Raw genomic sequence first — 25,411 nt, 5'->3', positions numbered from 1 at the left:
AATCTTGAAATAACTGGGAGTAAAGTGGAGGAGAAACTGTTGAAGATAAACACAAGAAAGGCACCCGGGGTGGATGGGATCTATCCAGTTATATTAAAGGAGGCAGCAAAGGAAGTAAGCAAACCCTTAGCCATAATTATGAGAGCTTCCTTGGACTCAGGGGATGTACCCATAGACTGGAAATGTGCAAATGTGACCCCAATTGACAAAGGAGGATCAAAGGCTGACACAAGTAACTATAGACCTGTGAGCTTAACTTCTGTTCCAGGAAAATTAATGGAGGCACTGGTTAAAGAAGCGCTGCAGGATCATTTAGACAAGACTTCAGTTATAGCTCAGACACAGCATGGTTTTGTTAAGGGGAAGTCTTGCCTGACCAACTTGATTGGATACTATGATGCAGTCACAAAAGAACTGGATGCAGGGAATAACTTTGATATTATATACTTGGATCTTAGAAAGGCTTTTGATACTGTTGCACATGGAAGACTGCTACACAAATTGGAGCAGTGTGGCATTGGAGGCAAGTTGCTGCTATGGATAAAGGGGTGGTTGAGAGGGAGAAGACAGAGAGTGGTAATTAATGGACACTGCTCATCGTGGACTAATGTTATTAGTGGAGTCCCTCAGGGCTCAGTGTTGGGTCCATTATTGTTTTCTGTATTTATAAATGATATTGATGATGGTATATCAAGCTTAATGTCCAAGTTTGCAGATGATACAAAGGTTGGCAGGGTTGTCAAGGACACTACTGACACTATGCTGCTGCAACAGGATCTGGAAAGGTTGAGCAGATGGGCTGAGAGGTGGCAAATGAAGTTTAACATTGACAAATGTAAAGTACTACAAGTGGGAAACAGCAACCCCAGAGCAACGTATCAACTCTGTGGTACTACACTGACAGTGGTAGAGAATGAAAGGGACTTGCGGGTGGTTGTGCAGGCAGATATGAAGTTCTCTGAGCAGTGCAGACGGGCTGCAAGAGTAGCTCATGGAGTATTGTCAATGATATACAGGAATTTTTCCAGCAGGGATAAGGAGGTGATTATTCCATTGTATAAGGCAATGGTCAGGCCACACCTAGAGTACTGTATACAGGTCTGGAGGCCTCATTTCAAGAAGGATGTAGAGCTGCTGGAACGAGTACAGAGAAGGGCAACAAGATTAGTGAATGGAACAAAGGGGTGCTCTTACGAAGAAAGGCTTAAGTTTTGCAAATTACAGTGTCTGGAGACTAGGCACCAGCGAAGTGATCTGATAGAGGTGTATAAAGCCTTGAATGGTTTAAGCATGCTCAATGCTGATGGGATTCTTCCTCTAGCTCAGAAAAATCACCTGAGAGGGCATAAATTCAAATTGAGGAAAGACAGATGTAGGATAGACGTGCGGAAATTTGCCTTTAGCCAGCGGGTAGTTGGTTGGTGGAACAGACTCCCATCCCTTGTGGTGGAGGTTGATAGTCTAAATAAGTTTAAGGCTCAGCTGGACAGGTATTTTGAACGAACAGAGGGGTGAAGTGGAAGTGGGTTTTTTTTTTTTTTTTTTTTTTTTTTGGCTGATGCTGCATAAGCTTGCTTTCTTGCATCAAATGCCTCTACTAATGCTAATGCTAAAAGGATATTCTAAAGAGTGTTAAAGATAGTGATGATTCCACATCGGTGCATAAGGGAAGAAACTTTGTGGAAATGGAAAGGCTTTGTGGATATGGATTAGGGAAAAGCAGATGAAGGGTGACACAGTGCCTAGACAATTTATTTGTATACGTGCTAAGCAGAATTATGATGATCTGAAACTTACAGAGCTCCATCAACCAGTGGCAGTGCTCTGTGCTTTTAAGACTTTAAAGCCAGCAGAGGCTGATTTGAGCACTTCAAAAAAAAAAAAAACAGGGCAAATATCAAAAGTTAAAAGGCATGGAGAGGCATTCAGTACTGATAAAAAAGCAGCCGAGGCCTTTAAAATTGAATTCCACGAGTTTGTTGATCAGGAGGGTTATTTTCCCCAGCTGGTTTTTAACATTGACGAAACTGGCCTATTCTGGAAGCGAATGCCCAGGAGAACGTACGTTGCTAAGGATGAGACTAGCTTACCTGGGCATAAGCCTATGAAAGATAGGATCACTTTCCCGACGGGTGCCAATGCTTCTGGAGATTTTAAGCTGAAGCCTTTGCTTGTGTATCACTCTACCATTGCCAGAGTATTTAAACAATGGTCGACAAAGACATGCTGGGAGCATTTTGGCACAGTAACAATAAGGACTGGGTTACAAGATATGTCTTCAATGAATGGGCGCTTCAAGTCTTTCTGTGCTTCAGTGAAGAGTTATCTTGAGAAAAATAAGTTCCTTGTGAAGGCACTGCTCCTACTGGATAATGCACCAGTGCATGATCCCAACCTTGGTGAATCTCTTGAGGCACAATTTGACTTTGTTCGAGTCAAATTTTTGCCACCCAACACCACTCCTCTTCTTCAACCAATGGACCAGCAAGTGATTGCAAATTCAAGAAAATCTACACCAAGAAAATGTTTGCAAGATGCTTTGCAGCGACCTCTGGTGAAAATGCTGTTACCCTGAAAGATTTTTGGAGGTTGAAGTTCAACATCTTGCACTGTGTGAGGCTGATTGAAAGTTCTTGGAATGATGTTTCCACCAGGTGCTTAAATTCAGCCTGGAAAAACATCTGGCCTTTAATTATCCACAACGTTGAAAAGATTTGAAGATGGTGCTTAGACAAATGATATTGTCACTCTTCGTAAATCAATGGGCATGGAGATTGATGAAGAGGATGTGGAGGACCATACTGATGCTCATAGGCATGGGCTAACAGAGGAGCTACAAGAGTTGGAGAAAATTAAGGGGAGTGACACTAGAGGAAGAGAAAGAAGAAGACACCCAAAAAGTATCAACCGAAGACTCATTTTTGTTGGGAAGAGAAGTGGTAAAAAAAAACACCCCAACATTGAAAACACTGAACTTTAGTGCAAAATGGAAGATGAAGTCATTTCTTACTTCAGGAAGCTAGGAAAAAAAAAAAAAAAAAAAAAAAGTTGTCAAAAACAGTTTACTTTTTTCTTTGCCATTAGCAGCAAAAGACTGAAAGGCACCTGATGCCTGATATAGTCCCCCCACCAACTATGCTGCCATTTATTTCATCAGGTCTGCACTTCAAGTCTAAGGTAAATGCAAATTTTTTTTATTCCCCCCCCCCCAGTTTAAGATGCTTTGACTATTTATTAAATAATCTTTATAAAACACTCATTTTTAATGTAAAAATGAAGTATAACATGTAAGAAATACCTATTTCATGTGTTGTTGGGGTTGCTTGTCAGGAGTTTGGAACGAATAACAGGAAATCAAGGTTTTATTGGTTTCAACTTACAATATTTTCAACAGAAAATGGGTTTTGTGGAATGAATTACCATTGGATGTTGTGGCCCACTGTATTAGTAATTATACATCCTTTCTGATGATAAATCATTAATTTTTGAATTAAGCATATACTTTCAAAAGCTATATAGAGCATTATTAAATGTTACAGAATTCATAAGTGTTTTTCTCACCTTCTGTGCTGTGGATGGCATAAATATCTCTGGAGGGGTTCAATACACCATTGGGTAGACCTGAATCTATACGGGAAGCTGCCTGGGGAGAATCTGGTGGTGTGGGAACAACTCCCATTCCAATTGCGCTCCCAGCTGAATCTTCCTCCTCATCAGTAGCCAGTGGCCCATTTTCTCCACCACTACCATCTGCTTCCATGGTCTCAGCTCTTTCTCTTTCTAGAGCTTCTTGCTCAGCCCTTTCACAGTCATGAACTCCCAAGCATAAGGAATAATCTACTAAATGAAGACGGCCTAAAAACTGAAAAATACAACTTGCTTGGCTTTTATTCAGAAAACAAGTATGCTTAAAAATAACTAAAAAATATTTAAAGAGGCTACCAAAATGAACATCAAATTCACTAAAGTAACATCTTTACTGTTGAACAATTATTAAAATGTATAAGTAATTATGAATTATCTCCAACACAAAACAGTTTTGTTCTAAAAATAAGTTGTAAAGCTCTAGTATTGTGCACTCTGCTAAGGAGAGTGATCATCATGTGTGCAATTCCTTGACAAAGATGGGGGGAAGGGGGGAACAGCTTCTTGAATTTGCAAGGTCACCACAACTGAAGAAGAAATTGAAAGATTATAACAAGCCTTATGAACAGCTGCCAACTTTTAACTTTCAAAAAACTGGAGATGAGGAAATTTTAACAGGAGATTTTTTGAAATAATGTTATAGTTTTTGTAAAGTTTGTAATAGAAATTAAATTTCCCTGATAACACACACATTTTATACAGAGATTTTTTATCAGTATATGCTTTCCAGCATTAGCTTACCTAGGATTATTCTGTCTTGGAGATTTCTGTTTGAATTTTTTTGTTAGATAAACTGATTTTGATTGCTTCAAGAAAGATACTGTTGCAGACTTTGCTATCTTCAGAAATTTTAAATTAAAGTTTTGTTCATAATAATGACCCTGCTGTCTATATCTGGCTCTCAGGAGCATTTCAAAATCTTCATCAGAAAGGGTCTGAAATCATGTTTTGTTTTTCTTATCTGGCTATAATCTTCTCTCACTCTGCACTGCTATGAGAATTGCTAAAATGCTAAGCATGACATGTCATTCTATTTCAAGTTTACTTGTGCACTTGTCAATACCCCAACCAAGGATTACTGTACATTAATTTTTTTTCTTTCATGAGCAATTTTAAGCATTACCAAATTGAAAAGTACATCAGGCAATCCAGTACATAATCATTCAAAAGAAGTTTATTGTATTTATTGTACATTGAGCATCAGTTTTTAAAATTTCTACTTCCATTTTGAAAGTTGACTACCGAGCAGACTAAATGTTGGGTTCTAACACTGAAACTGACAACCTTCACTTCACTTATTTCTTTATCTTAAATGACACTAAGAAATAATAACCTTGTCCACAAAAATTTTGAAAATGATGAACAGCACTTACAACTTGTGCACCATGTAATCACATGCAGCAAAAAAGTGTTCCCTCACAAAAAAAACCAACCTTCTGTTTTTAGGCTGTACGTGTAGAGATAACTACGACTAAATCAGAATCATCCTTCTTATTTAGTCTGCTCGGTAGTCAACTTTCAAAATGGAAGTAGAAAATTTAAAAACTGATACTCAATGTACAATAAATACAATAAACTTCTTTTGAATGATCATGTACTGGATTGCCTGATGTACTTTTCAATTTGGTAACGCTTAAAAGTGCTCATACTGCTTTTCTTACCTTCTAACCTCCTCTTTAAAGACTTGTCAAAGGTTGCCACTGCTCTACTAATCTAGTTACACATTTAACAAGACAGACAATGTGCACACATGCACTTCAAAATCCTTTTTTTTAAACTTCAGTGGCATGGGTCAGATGAAATTGTTTAAATCTATCCTTCCTTTTAGTGCTTCTTTCTAGATATTAAATTTCCACCTGGTTTTCACCCAGTCCCAAGAACGCATGTAGCTACGTTTCCAGCACACAACACGAAATTAATAAGATAAGTATTACCCACCACACTATTACTACTAACTGGTCAATCTCACTTTTAACACCCCTGTTACTTTACACCAGTTTTCAGACTTACTATAACAGGTGCATTATTAAAACTGAATGACAGTTTTCTGAAGGAATCACACGTTTTCAGGTTGTTTGGTTTTCAGGAGCATTAGCAACTAAGACCATATTGCTCCGGGTATGCGGTGGTCATTCCCTGACCTTTCTGCATCTTCCGTATTTGGTGGCTCACAGGCTCGAATCCCAGTCTAATCAAGAAGCATGTGCTATGCACTGCTACTCCTGCCCACCAGGCTACGGAGGCACAGATTGTTTGGAAGATGCTCAATGTCGTATCCTGTAAAGTTATCTTTCAACGATAACACGGAGAGCAAACTGCTTTCAATCTAATGATTTTTTGTTAGGTCACCACAATGGGATATAGCTTGGAATCAACTTTGATTACTGCCATCTGTAGCAAATGAAAATGGTCCATTTTTTTCAGAATCAGAACCACCTCTTCTCTTCCCACACATACAATTTCAATTAACAATATCTGTTGTATTTGTTCTTCCACAACCATATTTTTTTGATATTTTGCTAATGGGAAACATATTTCTGAAAAAAGTGCCTGATGATCAGCACAATTCAGAGGAAGATTATATGTTCTATGACAAAAGATGCAAATAAAAATTTGGCACATATGACATCACTACGAAATAAAATCTATTTTTGAATTTTTTTTTTCCCTACCACACTGCATACTGTCCTTATGCTTATACATTTGCAAATGTCTGATTACATTCCATTTTCTGCTGCTTGAAATTCAAAAAAAATCACATCTACATATAGTTTGCAAGGCAAACATGTTACCTTTTCAGATTTTACAACATATGGAAAATTTTGTATACATGTATTTTAAAATTTTACATAATTTTTTTCGGCACCTTACTGAAAGACATGAACTAGCTTTGCACCACATGATAATCATATGTAAATGACACTGTTAAAATTGCTACTAACTGTGAATTTACCCTTCTAAATAAATAAGATATTTAGCCATCTTGTGAAAGAATTCTTGTAATGACCAGCAGACTTAAGAATTAAAATAAAAAATTTAATGAAATAAACAAGAATAAAACCAATATAATTGAGGAATAAAAGCACAAAAATAAAATAAGTACTTTTTGAGGTAGTGTCCCTTTATCAATTTAAAAGAATGTATGGCATCATCATCAGACATATTTCAATCCATTGCAGGATGAAGGCCTCCCCCAGCAACTTTCCAGTTCCATCTGTTTTGTGCAATGGCCATCCATTTACTACTCACGAACTCGTGAATTTCATTTCTCCATCCCCGTTGCTGTCTTACAGGTTTTCTTCTAGCTCATCTTGGGTCCCATTCTGTTATTTTCTGAGTCCATCTGTCCTTGTGTCTTCAAGCTGTGTCCTGTCCAAGACCATTTTAGTTCTTTAGTTTTGATAAGAATGTCCTTTACTTGAGTTTGCTACCTAATCCATGTGTTTCTCTTCATATCTAACAGTTAGATTCCTAATATAAATCATTCCATTCTTTGTTATGTAGTTCTCTTGTTTTTTTTTTTTTTTTTTTGGTGAGTGCCCAAGTTTCACTTCCATAAGTCATGGCGGGAAGTATACATTGGTTCGTTATTTTAAGTTTCAGACAAATTGGGATATTGCTCTTCAGTATGTGACTATATTTCCTGAATGCTATCCATCCAAAATTTATTCTTCTCTTGAGTTCCAGCCATTTATCATTATTACAGCTAATGACTTGTCCCAGATAAGTGTATGAATCCACCTTTTCAGTTACTGCTCCTGCAATCATTATATCCCTTTCTGTGGCACACTTGTTCATCATTATTTTTGTTTTAGCCATATTCATCTTTAGTTAGAAATCTTTACTAACTCTGTATAATTGATTAAGATTTTCCTCTAATTCTTTGGGATCATAGCTTATGATCATAATGTCATCTGCAAATCATAAATGGTTTAGGTACTCTCCATTCACATTGACTGTTTCCTGCAACCAGTCTAATCTTCTGAAAGCTTACTCAAGGGCAGCAGTAAATAACTTTGGAGATAATGTGTCTCCTTGTCAAACTCCTTTCTCAATTTTAAATTTGCTACTGTCTTTGTCTAGTCTAATAAAGGAGATAGCGTTCTCATATATTTTCTTCAAAATCAATATATGGGGTATCTATGCTTCATCTTTCCAGTGCCCGAAACATTGCCTTATGCTGTATAGAATCAAATGCCAGGCATAATGGTTTATATTCATTTGCTTTCTCCATTAGCTGTGATATTATGTGAAGGTGATCCATAGTTGAGAATCCTATCCTAAAGTCAGCTTTGCTCTTTCAGTTGATTCTCATCAAGTATTCTTTCTAATGTGTTAGTAATGACCCTTGTGAACAACTTGTAGATGTGGGATAACAAGCTACTTGGTCTACAATTTCCAATTTATCTCCTTTCTTATGCAGCAAAACTATGATTGCATTATTCTACTCCTTAGGCACCACACACTTTTTCTAATGAATTTTGTGAAGAGTCTTGCCAGTTTCTGTGTCATGTCTCTTCCTCCTAATTTTAACTCTACAGTAACTCTTCATCTTCCCCTGAGACTTTCTGATTCTTCAATTTCTTCAACGCATGTTCTACCTCATCAGGAAGGATATCGGGTATGTCATATGTGTTACTAATTGGTGATCCATCTTTGTCACTGCTGGCATCATTCCCTCACTCCTTGTATAATTCTCTATAGTAGTTCTCTGCTAATTGAATTATGCCTTTTCTGCTATTTGTCCCCCGGGGCTTTCTGATTCTTCAATTTCTTCAGCGCATGTTCTACCTCATCAGGAAGGATATCGGGTATGTTGTATGTGTTACTAATTTGTGATCCATCTTCATCACTGCTGGCATCATTCCCTCGCTCCTTGTATAATTCTCTATAGTAGTTTTCTGCTAATTGAATTACGCCTTCTCTGCTATTTGTAAGTACACCATTGCTATTCTTCAGTTTCAGTATCATGTCTTTCTGTATTATTGCTCGTGGCTGCTGATTTAAGTCATTTGTTTTCCCTTAATGCTTGTTCTATTTTTCTTTTGTTAAATCCTTCTTATGTCCTCTCTGAGTCTCAATCATTTCTGTTGAGAGTGCCTCAACTCTCATTGCAAGTAAGGAAAACTACCTGGCTCTCTCTCTCTCTCTCTCTCTCTCTCTCTCTCTCTCTCTCTCTCTCTCTCTCTCTCTCTCTCTCTATTTGCCAAAAGGGCCTTCAGAAGATGAGCTCAACTGATTAGAATTGATTCTGCTATGCCCTGATGCTATGTTCCTAATTGATTTGACTTTCCACACAAATGACTCAACCACTGGCAGCACCATTTACCTAACAGTGATTCTCACCGGATGTGACTGCTAAACACTTTTAAGGGGTGGAATTATGGATCCAGTGCTCTGATGGGCAAGAATCACGCATTGACTTTGCCTTACACAGTAAGCTTGATTCCCTCTTATGGATGGATTGGATGTCGCTGTTTAATCTCCTTCTAACCATTTCTTTCAGACTTGTCACTTCTGACTTCCCAGTGGATGCCTCAACTCACATCCCCTGTTGTTCTGTCTTTACCCCATTCCATCAGCCTCTTCCATACTTCTACTATTACCTTGCATCTTCCTTGGAGTCTTTTCTAGAAAGGCCTGGTAAGAGTCTAGACAGAACCCTGGCATGCTTCGATGTGGCTAAGGATGGGACTCAGGTGACAGACCTGGTATTTATCATCCCCTCGTTGCAAAACAGCATTAAGGCCGGCTTACAACACTACACCAATACAATACATTATATGTTCACACCCTACACTATACTTACCCGAAATATCTGTTCTGGCTGGCTTATGTCAGAACAGATAATTCACTGGTGAATGGGGATACCCTTGATCCTGCAACCAGTACATTAAGACACATTTAATGTTTTGTCCTTTCTGGACACACATATGACCCACATACAGAAGGCCTGATGTAGCCGAGTGGTCAGGAGCGAGAGTGCATAGCACACATTCCTTGAGTGGACCGGGGTTCAAGCCTGTGACTACTAAATACGATAAATATTTGTATTGGTGATTTATTATAAACTCTGACTTGGGTAGAGCTGGAATATAAACAGAAAAAAAAAAAAAATATATATATATATATATATTAAAATTCTGAATCGCTTATATCAGAGTGACACCCTGTCTCCAATATCCTCACAATGTCTGCATTTGATGATTTGATCCATGATTCAAATTTATCAAATTTATTTACTGTGCCACTAGCATTAGTGTACATACTACATGGTAACTGTTTTTACTCCTAGTAACCTAACAGCCATTGTAGGCACCTCCATAGCCAGGTGGGCAGGAGCAGCAGTGCATAGCACATACTTCTTGATTAGACCGGGGTTCGAGCCCGTGACCACCAAATACGGAGGATGCGGAAAGGTCAGGGAATGACCACTGCATATCCCCTGAGCAATACGGCTTAGTTGCTAATGCTCCTAAAAACTAAATAACAAACAAACAGCCACTGTATTTGCTTGTTCCATGAAGACCCCCAGCAAGTCTTGAAACCCCCAATGCCTTGCTTTCCAAGATGCTGCATGTTTTAATAGCAGTGAAAAAAAAATTCACTTTCACCCCTGCCTGCTATTAATCTATTAGTTTGTATATCCCCCTCAAAGTTAGCAGCATTCTGACCCACCATTCTGACCCACAGTTTTAACTGCTTCAAGAGCAACAGCAAATACTCTTGCACCTTCTATAAACAGGTATACTAAAAATACATAAAATAGTAAAAAAATAAAAGGAAAGAAATATAAATTCATTAAAAAATAAGAAAATAAAAAAAATATATAATATAAAACAAAAATTGCATCTAATGCAATATAAAAGGAAGGACTCGAATAGGAAAAATATTGCAGTCTGTAGAAATTACATTCAATGCTATTGGAGATAAAGCATTAGAGGAGACATTTCCTATCAGGAAATGTATCACAGGTAAATGGGCACCACGCTCTGCATATTTTGTCTGATAGAATCACACGGTCTGTCACCACCACTACAGGTATAAGTAGTGTAATACTGATCGCTGTATGCCAAGTGTATATCATTTGGGATATGTCAAACTCATCTACACCATTGGGGCTACTCTATATTCAGGACAGGCAATACCCAAACCACATGACCAGGAATTAGGCAGTGGGGGTTTGGCAGAATGCAGGTTGTTCTGTATGGCTCCACCACATTTGGGGTTGTCTAGAATGATTATACATGAGCAAAAGAGGTGTTTTAATAGGAAGATGAGTGCAGGTTATAGCTTTTTTTTTTTTTTTTTTGATTATTATTATTATTATTATTATTATTTTTGTTTATTTTTTTGGAGGTGGAGACAAGTTATTTCCTAGTAAGGTTTTTTTAAAATACAATTAGTACTAAGCAGAGAATGGGAGGAAAGTCTGAGGTACTTCTATATAAGGTTAGTGTAGGATATTGGTTTATGGCATTTTGGTTAGATCAGTGTTTTCCCAACCTTTATTGAGTTGAAACCCCCTTTTATAATAGCTAAGTAACCTGCAACCCCTGCCACATTTGCATAAAAAGGCATTTTTAATAAGGTAAAAAAAAACACATTAAAAATAAATTTTTTAGAATATAATTCTAACCTAATATTTAACACGATGGTTGCACTTGCATCTAGGCAACCAGCTTCAAAATTCGTGGCTGACTGTTTGTTAAAGCCAACCTCACGTCATCCTCAACATTCACTCTGTTTTGATATGAAGAAGCATTGAAAATCCACTCTGGCAGAGATATGTAGAGGCAAATGGAAGTAAAACTTGAAAGGCAAGCATGGTGACATTTGGATATGATTGATACATAGCACACCAGAACTGAGTCAGCAATTTTTCATAAAACAATTATGTGCCGAGGAATTGTTCTGCAGATCCAAGAATTCATCCTGTACTTCATCGGGAATGCTGGCTACATTCAGGGAAGCAGAGAATGGGTTTCGTACTAGTGCAGCTTCTTCTTCTGTAAGCTCAGGGAAGTACCACTGAAATTCCTTTTCAAGGTGCTCAGTAATCTCCTCCTTCAGATCCTCATCCAGTTCACCTTCAGATTCCTCTACCACACTGCAGAGTTTTCCAAACATGGCAATGTTTCCCAGATTTACTTTCCAATGCCAGTTTTGCAGCTTGGATACAAATGCCCAAAGATTGTCTTGAAATTGGATAATGTGTGTTTCCTTTCCCTGAAGTTTCTGGTTCAGCTTATTTAGCTGGTCTAAAATATCTGCTAAGTAAGCAACTCTATTCTTCCAAGCTTCATGATAAAGTAAGCCACAAGGTTATGTTTCCCTTGCACTTCCAGGAACAACTTGATTTCATCTTTCAACTCAAAGACATGATTGACAACATTTCCTTTTGACAGCCAGTGTACGGCAGTGGAAAAGTAGAATCACACGATCAGAATTCATGTCTTTAGAGAGTTCTTTAAACAGTCGGGAGTTGAGGGTTCCAGATTTGATGTAATTCACAATTTTGATCAGAGAATCAAGTATCTCTTGCAGAGGAGCTAGAAGGGTCTTACTGGCAAGAGCATATTGGTGAATCATGCAGTGAATGCCCTTTGCTTGGGGAGCAAGTTCTTTCACTTTTGTCTGAAAGCCCCACTTTGACCCTAGCATAGCTGGTGCTTCATCTGTACAAACCACACAGACGTTTTTCCACTGTAATCCTCCAGTTTCAAAAAAGGTATTTATCTTCTCCATAATATCTTCACCTTTTGTAGTAGTTTCAAGTGTGCTACAAAACAGGAACTCTTTTTTGATGTCATCTGAATGAATATATTTCACGCAGACAGACAACTGAGAACATTAACTTATGTTTTTTGATTTGTCAACTTGAAAAGAAATCAATGGAGAAACTTTGATTTCATTCAAAACCTGCTCTTTCACGTCTACGGACATATCTGAAATGTGCCTCTGAATAGTGTTATTGGACAAATATATCTGTCGCATCTTTATATTGCTGGCTTCCCCAAGAATTAACTTCATCTTCAACATGCAGGGTTTGATGAACGTTTCTCCAATCGTGTAAGGCTTTTTGTTTGGCAATTTCCAATGCGACTTTATATGATGCTTGCACTGCTGCTGTGCTCTGTTGCTGAAACCTTCCTGTAGGATCAAGTCTCTGACATCTGAGACCAGTTTCATGGCATTGAGAGAACTCCAAATCCTTTTTAGTATGTTTTGAATGAACATACTAAAACTTGAAAAATGTCTCTAAGTGACATTTCAGTTTTGAAGGTTTCACAGATTCAGCACTGAGAATGACACTGCACAAAATGCATTGTGGCTCCTCTATGCTATTGCTGATCAAGGTGGTAAAGCCAAATTTTAGATAGTCTTCTGAATATTTACGTTTTTTCTCCATGGGTTCGGATTTAGCGGATTGATCACGACCTACTGATGCTTTTTAGATTTTAGAAAGTGCAAGCAGTAGCTAACTCGTGCTCGACAGCAAGTGGATGATTTTTATCATGGCGCCAACTAAAGGTGGTTGACTTCTGGAGAACTAAGTTTGCACCAGTTTGCATTAGACAGCCCATCGCAGACATTATTGAATTACATCATTGCAAACATGGCAGCATCAGCAAAACATACGGGGTGATCATCAACTGCATTAAGAGAGCAACTCCTTTATTCGACAGTGTTATTCACACATCGAGACACCGATTAAAAATGAATTTTGATATTGAATTTTGCATTATAGTGAATATTTTTTTCTGTTCACTATTTGTAACATAGAATTTTATACTAATGATACACTGCATTTGTATATTTTATTTTTAGGGAGTGAATGGAGGTCCACCGCGGCAGAAATTTGAAAAAAATATGTATGAACACGGCAGGCTTCTAATATTTTTTAAGTATCTGTTGCAGTTGACCTTAAGTCACTTCCTTTCATTTATCAAAAATCAGTATTGCAACCACTAGTAGAATATTGCAGTGTAGCCATGCCATACTGAAATAAATAAGTGTTGAAAACCTTCATGGTGAAATTTCCTATAAAAATAACTGCAATATTTTTATAGGAAATATTTTATAGGAACAGCGACCCCCTTGGGGTCATGACTCACAGGTTGGGAATCCAGGGGTTAGATGGTGAGAAGGCATTTTCCATAGTTCCACACCCTAAAGAAAGGCATTAGCCACAGTTAGATGATGATTTTGCTCGTGCCAACTGTGTCAAATTAGGCTGTATCCAGGGAAAACTTAAGGTCTGGGGAGTGGGATAGGAGTGATGCCTTTGGTTAACAAGCATACAGACTACGAAACAGAACGACCAGTATACACAGGTTGCAAGTATAATACTGAGTCATTCTAGTGTGAAAAAAACACTGGGAAAACAAATGAGGCTAGTAGTCTATTACGTGTCAAATGACTGGCATGAATAGAATAAACAACTATACATGAAAATTGTGGGCCAGCAAATTAGGATGTCTTGTCATTGGGGATTTTAATTTCAAAATATTAATTAGCAGAGGCATATGATGCAAGAAAGCAAGCTTATACAGTATCAGCTTAAAAAAAAAAAATTAAAAAAATAATATTTCACCCATCCATTTTTTCCAAAGGTTTGTCCAATTCTTTCTTGAATTTATTTAAGCTATCAACTTCCACAATGACAGGTGGAAGCTTGTACCAGCAATCAACTACCCACTGGCTAAAGGCAAATTTCCACACATCTATTCTACAACTGTCTTTCCGCAATTTGAATTTATGCCCAAAATGAGTAATCTGAGCAAGAGAAAGAATCCCATCAACACTGAGCTCACTCAACCTATTCAATGGTTATAACACCTGAATCAGATGTCACAGATGCATAGTCTATAGATGCTGAAATTTGAAGAACTTAAGCCTTTCTTAGTAAGAACACCTCTTTGTTCCCCTCACCAGTCTTGTTGCCTTTCTCTGTACTCTTTCTAGTGACTCTAGATCCTTCCTAAAATGAGGACTCCAGACCTGTATGCAGTACAATACTCAAAGGTGTGACCTGACCATTGCCTTATACAAAGGGATAATCACCTCCGTATCCCTGCTAGCAAAATTCCTGTATATCATTGATAAGACCCCACGAGCTTCTCTGGCAACCTGTTTGCACTGCTCAGTAAAGCACATATCTGGCTGCACAATCACTCCCAGGGCTTTTTCATTCTCCAATGCCCTGTGTGTAGCATTGCACAGTTGGTACATTACTCTGGGGTTACTACTACCCATATGCAATACTTTTGCATTTGTCAATGTTAAACTTCAGTTTCCATCTCTCAGCCCATCTGCCCAAATTATCTAGATGTTGTTGCAGTAGCATACTGTCATTAAAATTCCTGCCAACCATCATTTCAGCTGCAAACTTAGACATTAAGCCTGATATATTGGGGACTCCAATAACATTAAACATTAGTCCACAAAGAGCAGTGTCTAATGATTACCATTCTGTCTTTTCTCACTCAACCATCCATAGTAGCAACTTGCTCTTAACGCCATACTGCTCCAATTTGTACAGTAGTCTTCCATGTGCAATAGTATGAAAAGCTTTCCTGAAATCCAAGTATATGATATCAATTTTTATTATTTTTTAGCATTCTGTTCCTTTGTGACCACATCACAATATCCAATCAAACTGGTCAGACAAGACTTTCCCTAAACAAACCCACGCTGTCTGAATTATAACTGCAGTCTTGTCTAGCAGAACTCAAGTTGACAGTGTGCCCAGTAGCAAAATGTTTCTGGATATGCTGGTTGAAAGTTTTTCACCAACATGTTAGGTACAAAACAAGATAAAGTAATATTTTAATCTGGTTATCAGCAATGATCCATTATGTATTAAGATTCTTTCACAAGTAAAGGAACCTTCAATTAAAATACTGTATTTATATAGCATTTATTCAAGAAATAACTACTGCCAAGGGTGATGGAAGGGATTCTATTTTTGCAAAGGTGATTTTAATGGACTCAGGCATTTTTTAAAAACTATTTTTAGTGGGCCCAACTGATGTCGAAAAATGTAAATGCCATACGGCAAGTAGTGAGAGAAGTAAACAAAGACAAATAAATGTTTTATAACTAAAAGATATTAAGATTTAGTCCAAAATGGATGTCACATGAGCTTGGTGACAGAAGAAAAATGCAGGGATGATTATAAATGCTTTATCCAGCAAAGTGTAAGCTATTGCACCTGGGGAACAATAACCCCAAAATAACTTATACACTCGGCAGAGTTGAACTAAAGCCAGCAGTGGAGGAAAGGGACTTGTGTGTTATGATACGGTCAGACTAAGTTCCCTGAGCTTATGATACGGTCAGACTAAGTTCCCTGAGGTTATGATACGGTCAGACTAAGTTCATTGTAGACAGGTTGCAAGGAAGGCCCATGGTGTCCTATTGATGATGTATCGAATAATTACTAGTAGAGATAAGGACGTCATAATCCCATTATATAAGGCTATTGTTAGGTCACACCTGGAATACTGTGTTCAGGTGTGGAGACCACACCTAAAGAAAGACATTGTGCTTCTTGAAAGGGTCCAGAGACAGGTAGCTTACCTGGCGAGAGCAGCAAAATGACATCCATATGAGCAAAAAAAAAAAAAAAAAAACCTTCAATTATGTAGGTTGCAGAGCTTGAAAACTAGGCACCTTAGAGGATTGATTGTTGTTTAAGGATCTGAGAGGCATAAGCAAAATGAATGAGGACAAAATTTTCATGGTTAAAAATTATTCTAAAACAACGGGCCATAATTTAAAGTTACAGGGAGAGATGTTTAGACTGGATTGCAGGAAGTTTTATTTTAGCCAGCAAGTTATAAGTTACTGGAATAAGTTGTCCACACGGGTGGTAGGAGGTTGACAGTTTGGGGAAATTCAAAGGTCAGCTGGATAACCTACGGGAGGAGGGAAATGCTTAGGTTGTCCATTTCCTTTTCTCTTATTTATTAATAATTATTATATATATATTTTTTATAATTTTACTCTTATCATTTTATTTTTCCATTTTTTGTTATTTTATTAATATTGTTATTTATTTTTATTATTATTTTTTGGCTTGTGTAACATAAGCCATAGGCTTCCTTGCACCATGTGGCCATTGCTAATACTAAATTGTCTGGCGTTACAGAATCAAACAATAAATAAAAGCTAGTGTAATCAAGTTATTCAGGGAAATAGGCAGTCTATAGCAGATTATGAGAATTTTTCATCTAAGAAAAGCAGCAAGGAATCTTTGTGTATGTTAACACTAGAAGGTAAGGGAAGAATCACATTTGTATGCTGGATATGAATGGGGTAACTATTGGTGATCTTATACATATTACCAATAAACTGAATCAATATTTTACGATACATTGAAAGTTCCTTATTTATTTCACAAATATATGTGGTCTCAGTTGCAATCTAAATGACATCCATTTCCACCTACAGTCTGTCAAGCCTGACTTAATATTTCTGACAGGATCCCAGTTATCAAATGCCTCAAGCACTGCTAATCTCAGATTTCCAATCAATGAATGCTTTAAAACTTCAAAGGTGGTACTTGTGCACAGGTCTGCTCTGATATTCCTTATCAGAAACTAATTTGGAATCTCCTCTGGCTTAAAATATCTTTATCCCATTCTGTTAAATTTATCCACTGCCTCTATAATTTTCCCAACTCCACTAATCACTTGAAACTCTGACTTCCTTTCTTTGAAACTTGACTTTCTCCAGTCCAACTTGGAGCACAAATTCAGCTGGTCAAGATGCTCAGTCTTTTGCAATTACTGATTGTTCATTGAACTATCAGAATCAGAGACGGACTGGGTCAAAAATTCTTACCAGAGAAAACAAATAGAATGTATCGGAGGTCAGAGTGTAATACTGAAAATCACACTGGCCTCCATCGGTTTGTCTCTGGTCCACTGGGGTTTCACCAGTAAGTCTTATGGCCAGTCTGCCTCTGGAAGACAAGAATACCACATAATCGTAACCACACATATTACACCCTTTATCTGTTTCTCAGAAGCAACTCTTCAAAGTACATGGTTGAGGTGAGTGGTCTTCCAGGCACCTGAATCACAACTTGATGATAGTCTATTCTTCAATGGAGACCTCTCACAGCCAGTCTGTCTTGTATTGTTTGCCATTTACAAGGATAACTGCATGAAATAGAATGATCTGCAAAATTTCTGTTATTCTTTTTCTTGGTTGGATTATGGTTTTAAATTTTCAGGGAGGGGATTAAGAAGTCCATGTAATACCGTTTGGAAGTTAAATAATTTTATGACAGAAAAAAAGATGATAGAGAAATGGTTTCAGCTAAATGCAAACAAAGCACTTGGGGGGGGGGGCGCTGATGAAATATGTCCAATCAAATTAAAAGAAGCTGCAAAAGAGTTAGTTAAACCTTTAACCATAATAATGAGTATTTAGATGAAGAAAAAGAATACCAGCAAATGGGAGATGTGCAAATGTATCTCCTATTTACAAGAATGGTTTAGAAGGCAAATAGAATAATTATGGAACTAAGTTTGACATCTGTGCCAGGGTAAATGGAGTCAACAGTCAAAGAAGTAATGTAAGATCATCTTGATCAGAGTGGAGTCATAAAGCAATTGTCGCATGGGTTTGTTAAAGAGAGAGACCATGCCTCACCAATTGGTCTTTCATCCAACTATCTCTTTTCTTAGTTTCTATCTACACGCACAGCTCTTTACAATATCTTGATTTGCACAATCCACTAATCCCCAACTGTGACCATCTTCATTTTTCAGCATTTCAGACTCCCCCAATATCCACAATTGAAAATTCATACCCATTACCACTTTTTAATACATTTAGAGTGCTGAAGCATTTAATAATTTTTTTTTTTTTTTTTTTTTTAACTGAAAAGGGAACAGGCTAATAGCTTCATCTTTATATTTTATGCCTATATTGGTTTTAAATTTTGAACAGAACTTTTTTGAAAATAAAAGGTGAAAAAAAAAACAGCATTTTTTAAATATTTAATTATTGTTTATTAAAAACTAAAAGAAATGCATACAGTAAGTATTGCAATTAAGAAAAGATGAAATATTGGCATACTCCAAGCAGAATTCAAAAATTCCACAAACTTCTTTCAGAAATTAAAAATAAAGGTTACACTTGTGAGGTGTAGCACGACAACAAATGCCTCTAATTGTCTGTAACAATTAGGGGCATCACAACCAGAGGATTAAATATCTCTTGAATAACACTGCACATAAATATCCAAAATACTCATAACTGAATTCTTATAAATACCAGTATTTTCCACTGTTTAAAAATGAAATCTGGGGAAGGGGGATCACAAACATAAGAGGAAACCTGGTTCATCTAACGACTGTGTAACACCCAACATTCATTCTTTCTTCTCTTTTCATCTGTTCTGTAACTGATTATTTTGGTATACATCCATCCCATGATTCCAATGACTGTTGTAGTAATGCATGATAATGCTTCAATGTCACAATGACATTTTGTTTTACTGTTACAGTTCAAAAAAGCTAAATGTTCTGATGATATCATTAAAACTCAAAAGAAACTGCATAAAATTACTAAACAATTATTGGAGAACTATAAAATAACTTAAGATTAGAAAACTACAGTGGATATTTACTTCAAGGCAAGTATACATATTCTCTAATTTATGTCAGAGACACTTTCCTGTGAATGGCAACATATTAACATAACATAAACCAGACATTTTTTAAATATATAAACGGAAGATGTATTCATGTGGTCAACTTTTTTTAGACTAGCCAACTTAAGCTTCATTTTGCTACTCAATAAAAACAAATCAATACTGAAAACAAAAAAGCAATAGAAATGTACTGTATGTTTAAACATTTACTGTACTGTGATGAATTATATTATCTGCGAATTAACAAGCATGGATATTCACATTAGGCCTAATAAAGTTCATTTAAGTCACTCAGAGTCCAGAATTAAATACATTGCAGTAATGCAGCCTTAACTAATTCTAAAACATGTTTCAAGTGGATAAACATGTTTATGCTGCTTGTTACTGGTTTGGTGGAAAAGTTTTGCACAAAGGTAATGCTAAGACTCTTTCCTTATGCTTACTTATCATCATGACCCTATATCTCCAATGCTTCTTTTGTAATAAATAAAAATCTTAGAACTTTCTAATCAAACCTTGTATGCGCTTTCTGGAGCAACAGCATGTATTATGAAATTTTTCTGATTAACTGATTAAGAATGTACAATAATATGCTCCCAAAAAAACCTAGTTTAAACAAATTTAAATGATCAAGTAATCAATTCACCACAATGCATGCTGATGTTACTTCTTACTTGTTCTGGACGAAAGGAAATCAAAAAAGGCAGGTTCCAAGCAGTTCTCACCTTATACCCATGATATGTTTCTGGAACATCAAGTGTAATAACATGAATGAGCATAACACGGAACATTTTTCTATACACTTAATGTTACAAACTCGGGATACGTTCCAGGTAGCCCGAAAATAAACATTTTTGACGGATATTTAATAAATAACACACAAACGCATTAAATAATAAATATACATATTTTATAAAATGAAAAAGCATCAATATCTTTGAGTTGTTTTACTGTCAAGGTCACAATTCAAAAAATTGTATTCAACAGAAATTATGTCCGGCACCTACTTCAAAATGTATAATAATGTCTAATTTCATCTTCAATGATATTGTCTTCCTTTTTGAGAAACCATGAAAGAGGTTTTATAAAATGTACAAAACTTGGAGATGAATAAGATTTTATGTTTCTGAAGATAATTTTGTTCATTTTTAATTATATTTCTAAGCATTAAAATAATTTGATAAATATAAAGAATGGAATGCTAACATCATTATGCAACTGAGCACAAGATGAACTAGTGCAATAGAGGGACTGTTTGCATATATGTGTGTTTGTACACATTCATCCTACACTTGCCAAAGCTACTCACTGCAGTTTCTCTTGACATTTCGATGGCTTTTGATCACTTTGCATAAAGGCCTTCTACACAAGCTTTCATTTGCTCTTTGCAATCAGGTAGCCAGTTTTCCCTCTGACTGCTCAGTAAGAGTGTGGTAAGCAGCTGTCTTCTAACTTCAACACTAATGCTGGTGTTCCCCCGAGGTTTAATTCTTCCCCACACTCTTTTCCTTTTGAATATATTAATGGCCTTCCACTCCCTTCTATTGTATCTTATGCAGGGTGGTTTAGGAAAGTTAGTTCATCTGTGCCAAACTGTACTGGAAATCATATCCATTGTTTTGATGTCAGAAAGCCACATTCCACCATCCAGTTTGAAAAATGTTGTCTTGCACAAAGAGCCTCAATTTCTTGAATATTCACCAATTCCCACTGAAGAATTACCTAATCTCCAAATAATTCTCCAATGGGGCAAAGAAAATCTGGTTAAAGTCATCCTTCTAAAACTCAGTTCTGCCTAACTTCTTAAATGCACATCTACTCTAAGAACATTTTCAAGATAGACAAAGCAGATATATCTATTAGGGATTTTCCTCACTATTTTTCTTCTAAATAGCTACTCACACTGTACAAATCTGCCTTACCATGGAATATTGTTCTCATATCTTATGTGGTGCTCCCAAACTCTCTCTCTCTAGCTTCTCACTATTTAAAAGAGGGCAATCAGGTTGATCAATGACTCATTTCTTACAAAATCTCTCCACTCCCTATATCACTGATCTTCAGTTTCTACTGCATGCCTTTTCTATTGATACTACCGTGGGCACTTTTCTTCTGAATTGGCATCAGAAGATGCCAATTCAGAAATAATTCCTCTACTCTTTTCCAAAACAGTCAGCAAGATTACAATCTACAAAGAAAGGCAAATGTTAACATGTGTCATCTGTCTTCGCATCCTTCAACCAATGCACAGTACTAAGCACTACAGGTAATAATATCTTTCTTTTGGCATTTTCACAAAAGACAACTTAATGATATGAGCCTTTAATTCACCTTTCATTGCTAAAATATTATTTAGTGACATCCAGCCCTGAACTATTTTTAAATATGATATACATATGCAGTTTTTTTTCTAATATTACCTCCCCAGTTTTGCATACACATACAAGTAGCTTTCGGTTTACAACAGTTTGTTTTGCAACGATTCACAATAATGACAGTTTTGAAAACCAGAAGGCCAAAAATATCAAAAAACTATAAAAAATTTCAAAAATGTGCAACTGTAAATACCGGATGTGATGTAAAGAAATAGCACAGTAAATCAAAGATGACAGCTATCCCATCTACCATCTAAGCCAATTAGGCATGAGGTGGCCAGAGATAAGAGGAGAGGAACACTCAGTTCTCTTGTTGCACCACTATTCTACAATATCAATGAGTTTTAATTAAAAATTGTTAATTAAATTAATAAAATAATACCCACCATGTTTAGTAAGAGAAGTACAGTAAAGCCAAGTGAATGTAAAAATGTCACAAAAAAGTCATGTAGATCTATCACGTTGGAAAAAAAGATGGAGATAATTTGTAGAATGGAAGATGGTCAGACACATCCTAATGTATGTAGAAGTATGAAATTGCCTCTATCGACTGTGAGTACCACAATAAAAAATGCTTTAAAAAAAAAAAAAAAAAAGCAGACTGCTTTTTTTAAAAAAAAAATAAGTTTGCACCTGGTTTCAAGGCTGCAAAAGACAGGCTAATGATTATGCTGGAGTGCAAATGTCTGGCACTTTAAAATTAAAATCAACATTGGTGTACCATTTACAGACCCTACACAATCTCAAAGGCCCAAATACTGGAAAGGGAACAGGAGGGCTTGGGTGACACAAGAAATCTTGAAGTGGTACAAAAACAATTTTTGCCCTACCGTGCTCCGTTTTTGTCAATAGAATGAGTTACCAACCAAGGATTTTCTTCTTGGACAATACCCCTGGCTATCCTGCAAACCTTGCTGAAGTGGAAACATATCTGGACGTCAAAGTTATTTACATGCCAACAAACACCACTTCAGTTTTGCAACCAATTGACCAGGGGGTAATAGCAACCTTTAAAACCTATTACTTCAGCCAAACCTGGAAATGGTTATAGTTTTGAACAGGTCACACAAAACTATCAAGGATTACTGGTGCTCATTTCACATTTTGAAGGGCATTAATAACATCAATGCAGACTGGGAAGTGTCAGTGAACTGTTTGAATGGAGTACGGCGCAAACTTCTCCCACAATTTATGAACAACTTCACAGGATTAGAGCCAGTGGAGAATATTGTTAAAGACATTAGCAGACTGGTGCAAGAGGCAGAATAGGACGAAGTTACAGCTGAAGATGTAACAGACTGTTGGATAGCCATGGACAGCAGCTTTCAAAAAAAAGACTTGGAAGAATTAGCTAAAGAACTAAGCCAACAGAAGAAGAGCCTCCTACTAAAATCTATGAACACAAGCAATCTACAGCATGTCCTTTCAGCCATGAAACCCTCACTGATGAGCTCTGTGAGACTGACCACGACTGGAAGCAAAGTGTGAAAATGAAAACAGCATAATTGTATCCATTGGCATATTCTGAGATTCTCAAAGAAAGAAAGATGAAATCTTGACAGTCAACATTCCATGCTTTCTTCAAAAAAAGGTAAGATTCTCAACCAGGGATTTCATCAGAAGTAAAATCTCTGAACCACTGTCAAAAAAGATCAATGCAGGGGCTTTAGAGTGGCACTTAGAAAAATTTCGGTCTGGGCGTCGAACATATCAAAGTAACTGTACAAAATTTAAATTTTCTATTTAATTATATTTAGCTTGGTTATTTTATACCATATTACATTTAATTGATTTATATTTTAAAAAAATACTGTTTTTAAATTCATGGCATTCATTTCAGAGATTTACATATAATAATATTAAATTACTTATGTCAGTTTTGAGAGGGACCTGGAATGTAACTCATTGATTTACATTATATAATTAGGTTAATTTTACACTGATTCTTTTTCCAACGGTTCCTTCAGGAGTAGAACCAGGCTGTAAACTGAAGGTTACCTGCATGTGTGTGCGCGTGCACACACACGCACACACACACACACACACGCACACACACACACAACACACACACACACACACACACACACACACACACACGGATTCAGGGTAGAGGCACAAGGGCATCCCCCCATTGCTTTTTTGGAAAATATACACCAATAGTTTATTAAACCTTTAGCAGCAAAAAATTTTTTCTTCATTGTTAACATAGTACTATAGCTATTTATGCATTATCTTAGCTATTTTTTTAACAGTCGGAAACAGTGATGCTGATGTGATCGTCATTCTAGTTCAAGGCATCACGCAGTTTGGCCATGCGTAATGTTTACTTCAAAGTAATTCAGAGTTGATCTGTGTGTCAGTGGCCGCCATTCACATTATTTTGTTCCATGCATTATTTTTTGCCTTGTTTGTGTAGAAACAAGGCACAAATGGTGCCCCTCCTGTCATTTTTTTCTGGATCTGCAAGTTCACATATAAATATACACTATATGATGCGTGCATGCACACACGTACGTATACACACAGATATATACATGCACACACAGAGTGGATAGAAATCCACTCTGTGTGTGCCTAGTAACGGGCAGGCCCACCTTTCGCCTGGATAAGGGCCGTCACACAGTGAGGCATTGAGTCCACTAGTTCACAAAAGTTTTCCACAGGTATTTCCATCCATGCTTGCTGCAATGCATGTCCATACTTCTGTCGCATTCCTGGGAGGAATTTCCACAGCTCAAACGGACATTTCCACAGCATCAGAAAGATGCTCCATAGGGTTCAAAGTCTGGTGAATGGAGAGGCCATTCCATGGTGGTAAAATCTATGGAATGCTCTTCAAACCATGTTCTAGTTATCACGGCTCTGTGGGGCAGTGCATAGTCCTGCTGGAAGAGACCATTGCTCTATGGGTGCATGATGACCATGAAGGGATACAGATAGTCTCCAAGGATAGACATGTAAACTGGAGTGTTCAGAAATTTGTCTAGATGTACCAGAGGATCCAATGTATGCCAGTTTAACATACCCTAGACCATTAGCGACTGTCCACCTGCCTGAACGGTTGCTAGTTGATATGAGGGGTACATAGTTTCATGTGGTTTCCGCCAGATATGCACCCTCCTGTCCACTACAAATAACTGGAAATGGAACTCGTAGGACTAGAAGACCCATCTCCAATCATTCAAGTTCCAGTGCCAATGTTCTTTCATCCAGTTGAGGAGTAGAGTCCTGTGTCATGGTGTTAGCAATGGGACTGGTGGGTCGGCAGCTCCCATTACCTATTGCAGCTAATGATCGCCTGATGGGCTTAGTGGAGAGATTTCTGGCACCTCCCTTGTTGAAGTCTGAGGTGATTTGTGCCACTGTCACTCTCCGATTGGCTGAAAGAATGCGAGAGAGATGACGGACAAGTTCATCCACCAGCTTTCTCCACTATGAGATATTATTAGCATTAGTGGAAGCATTCGATGCAAGAAGCAAGCTTATGCAGGATCATCCAAAAAAAAAAAAAAAAAAAAAAAACCTCCCATTTCACCCCCCCCCATTCATTCCAAATGCCTGTGCAGCTCAGCCTTAAGTTTATTTAGGCTATCAACTTCCACAACGGATGGAAGTCTGTTCCACCAATCAACTACCTGCTGGCTGAAGGCAAATTTCCGCACATCTATTCTACAACTGTCTTTCCTCAACTTGAATCTATGCCCCTCAGGTTCTTAAT

General features: G+C 37.2%; 1 protein-coding gene across 3 annotated transcripts in view; it reads right to left on the bottom strand.

The window, feature by feature from the left end:
• LOC150091173 (phosphatidylinositol 5-phosphate 4-kinase type-2 alpha-like) overlaps window positions 1-25,411 on the bottom strand; it is a 327,817-nt gene that overhangs the window by 43,307 nt on the left and 259,099 nt on the right. For all 3 annotated transcript variants that reach the window (XM_090374555.1, XM_090374545.1, XM_090374551.1), the window contains one exon: window positions 3,562-3,862. In XM_090374555.1, the coding sequence (XP_090230681.1) occupies window positions 3,562-3,862 (301 nt within the window). The remainder of the gene's footprint in view (window positions 1-3,561; window positions 3,863-25,411) is intronic.

Source organism: Mastigoproctus giganteus, chromosome 1 (genome assembly GCF_048544385.1).
Source record: "Mastigoproctus giganteus isolate SK-2022 chromosome 1, ASM4854438v1, whole genome shotgun sequence".
In the NCBI taxonomy this organism is placed as follows: domain Eukaryota; kingdom Metazoa; phylum Arthropoda; class Arachnida; order Uropygi; family Thelyphonidae; genus Mastigoproctus; species Mastigoproctus giganteus.
The sequence above is the reverse complement of the archived record's forward strand: the minus strand, read 5'-3'. Positions and strand labels throughout refer to the sequence as shown.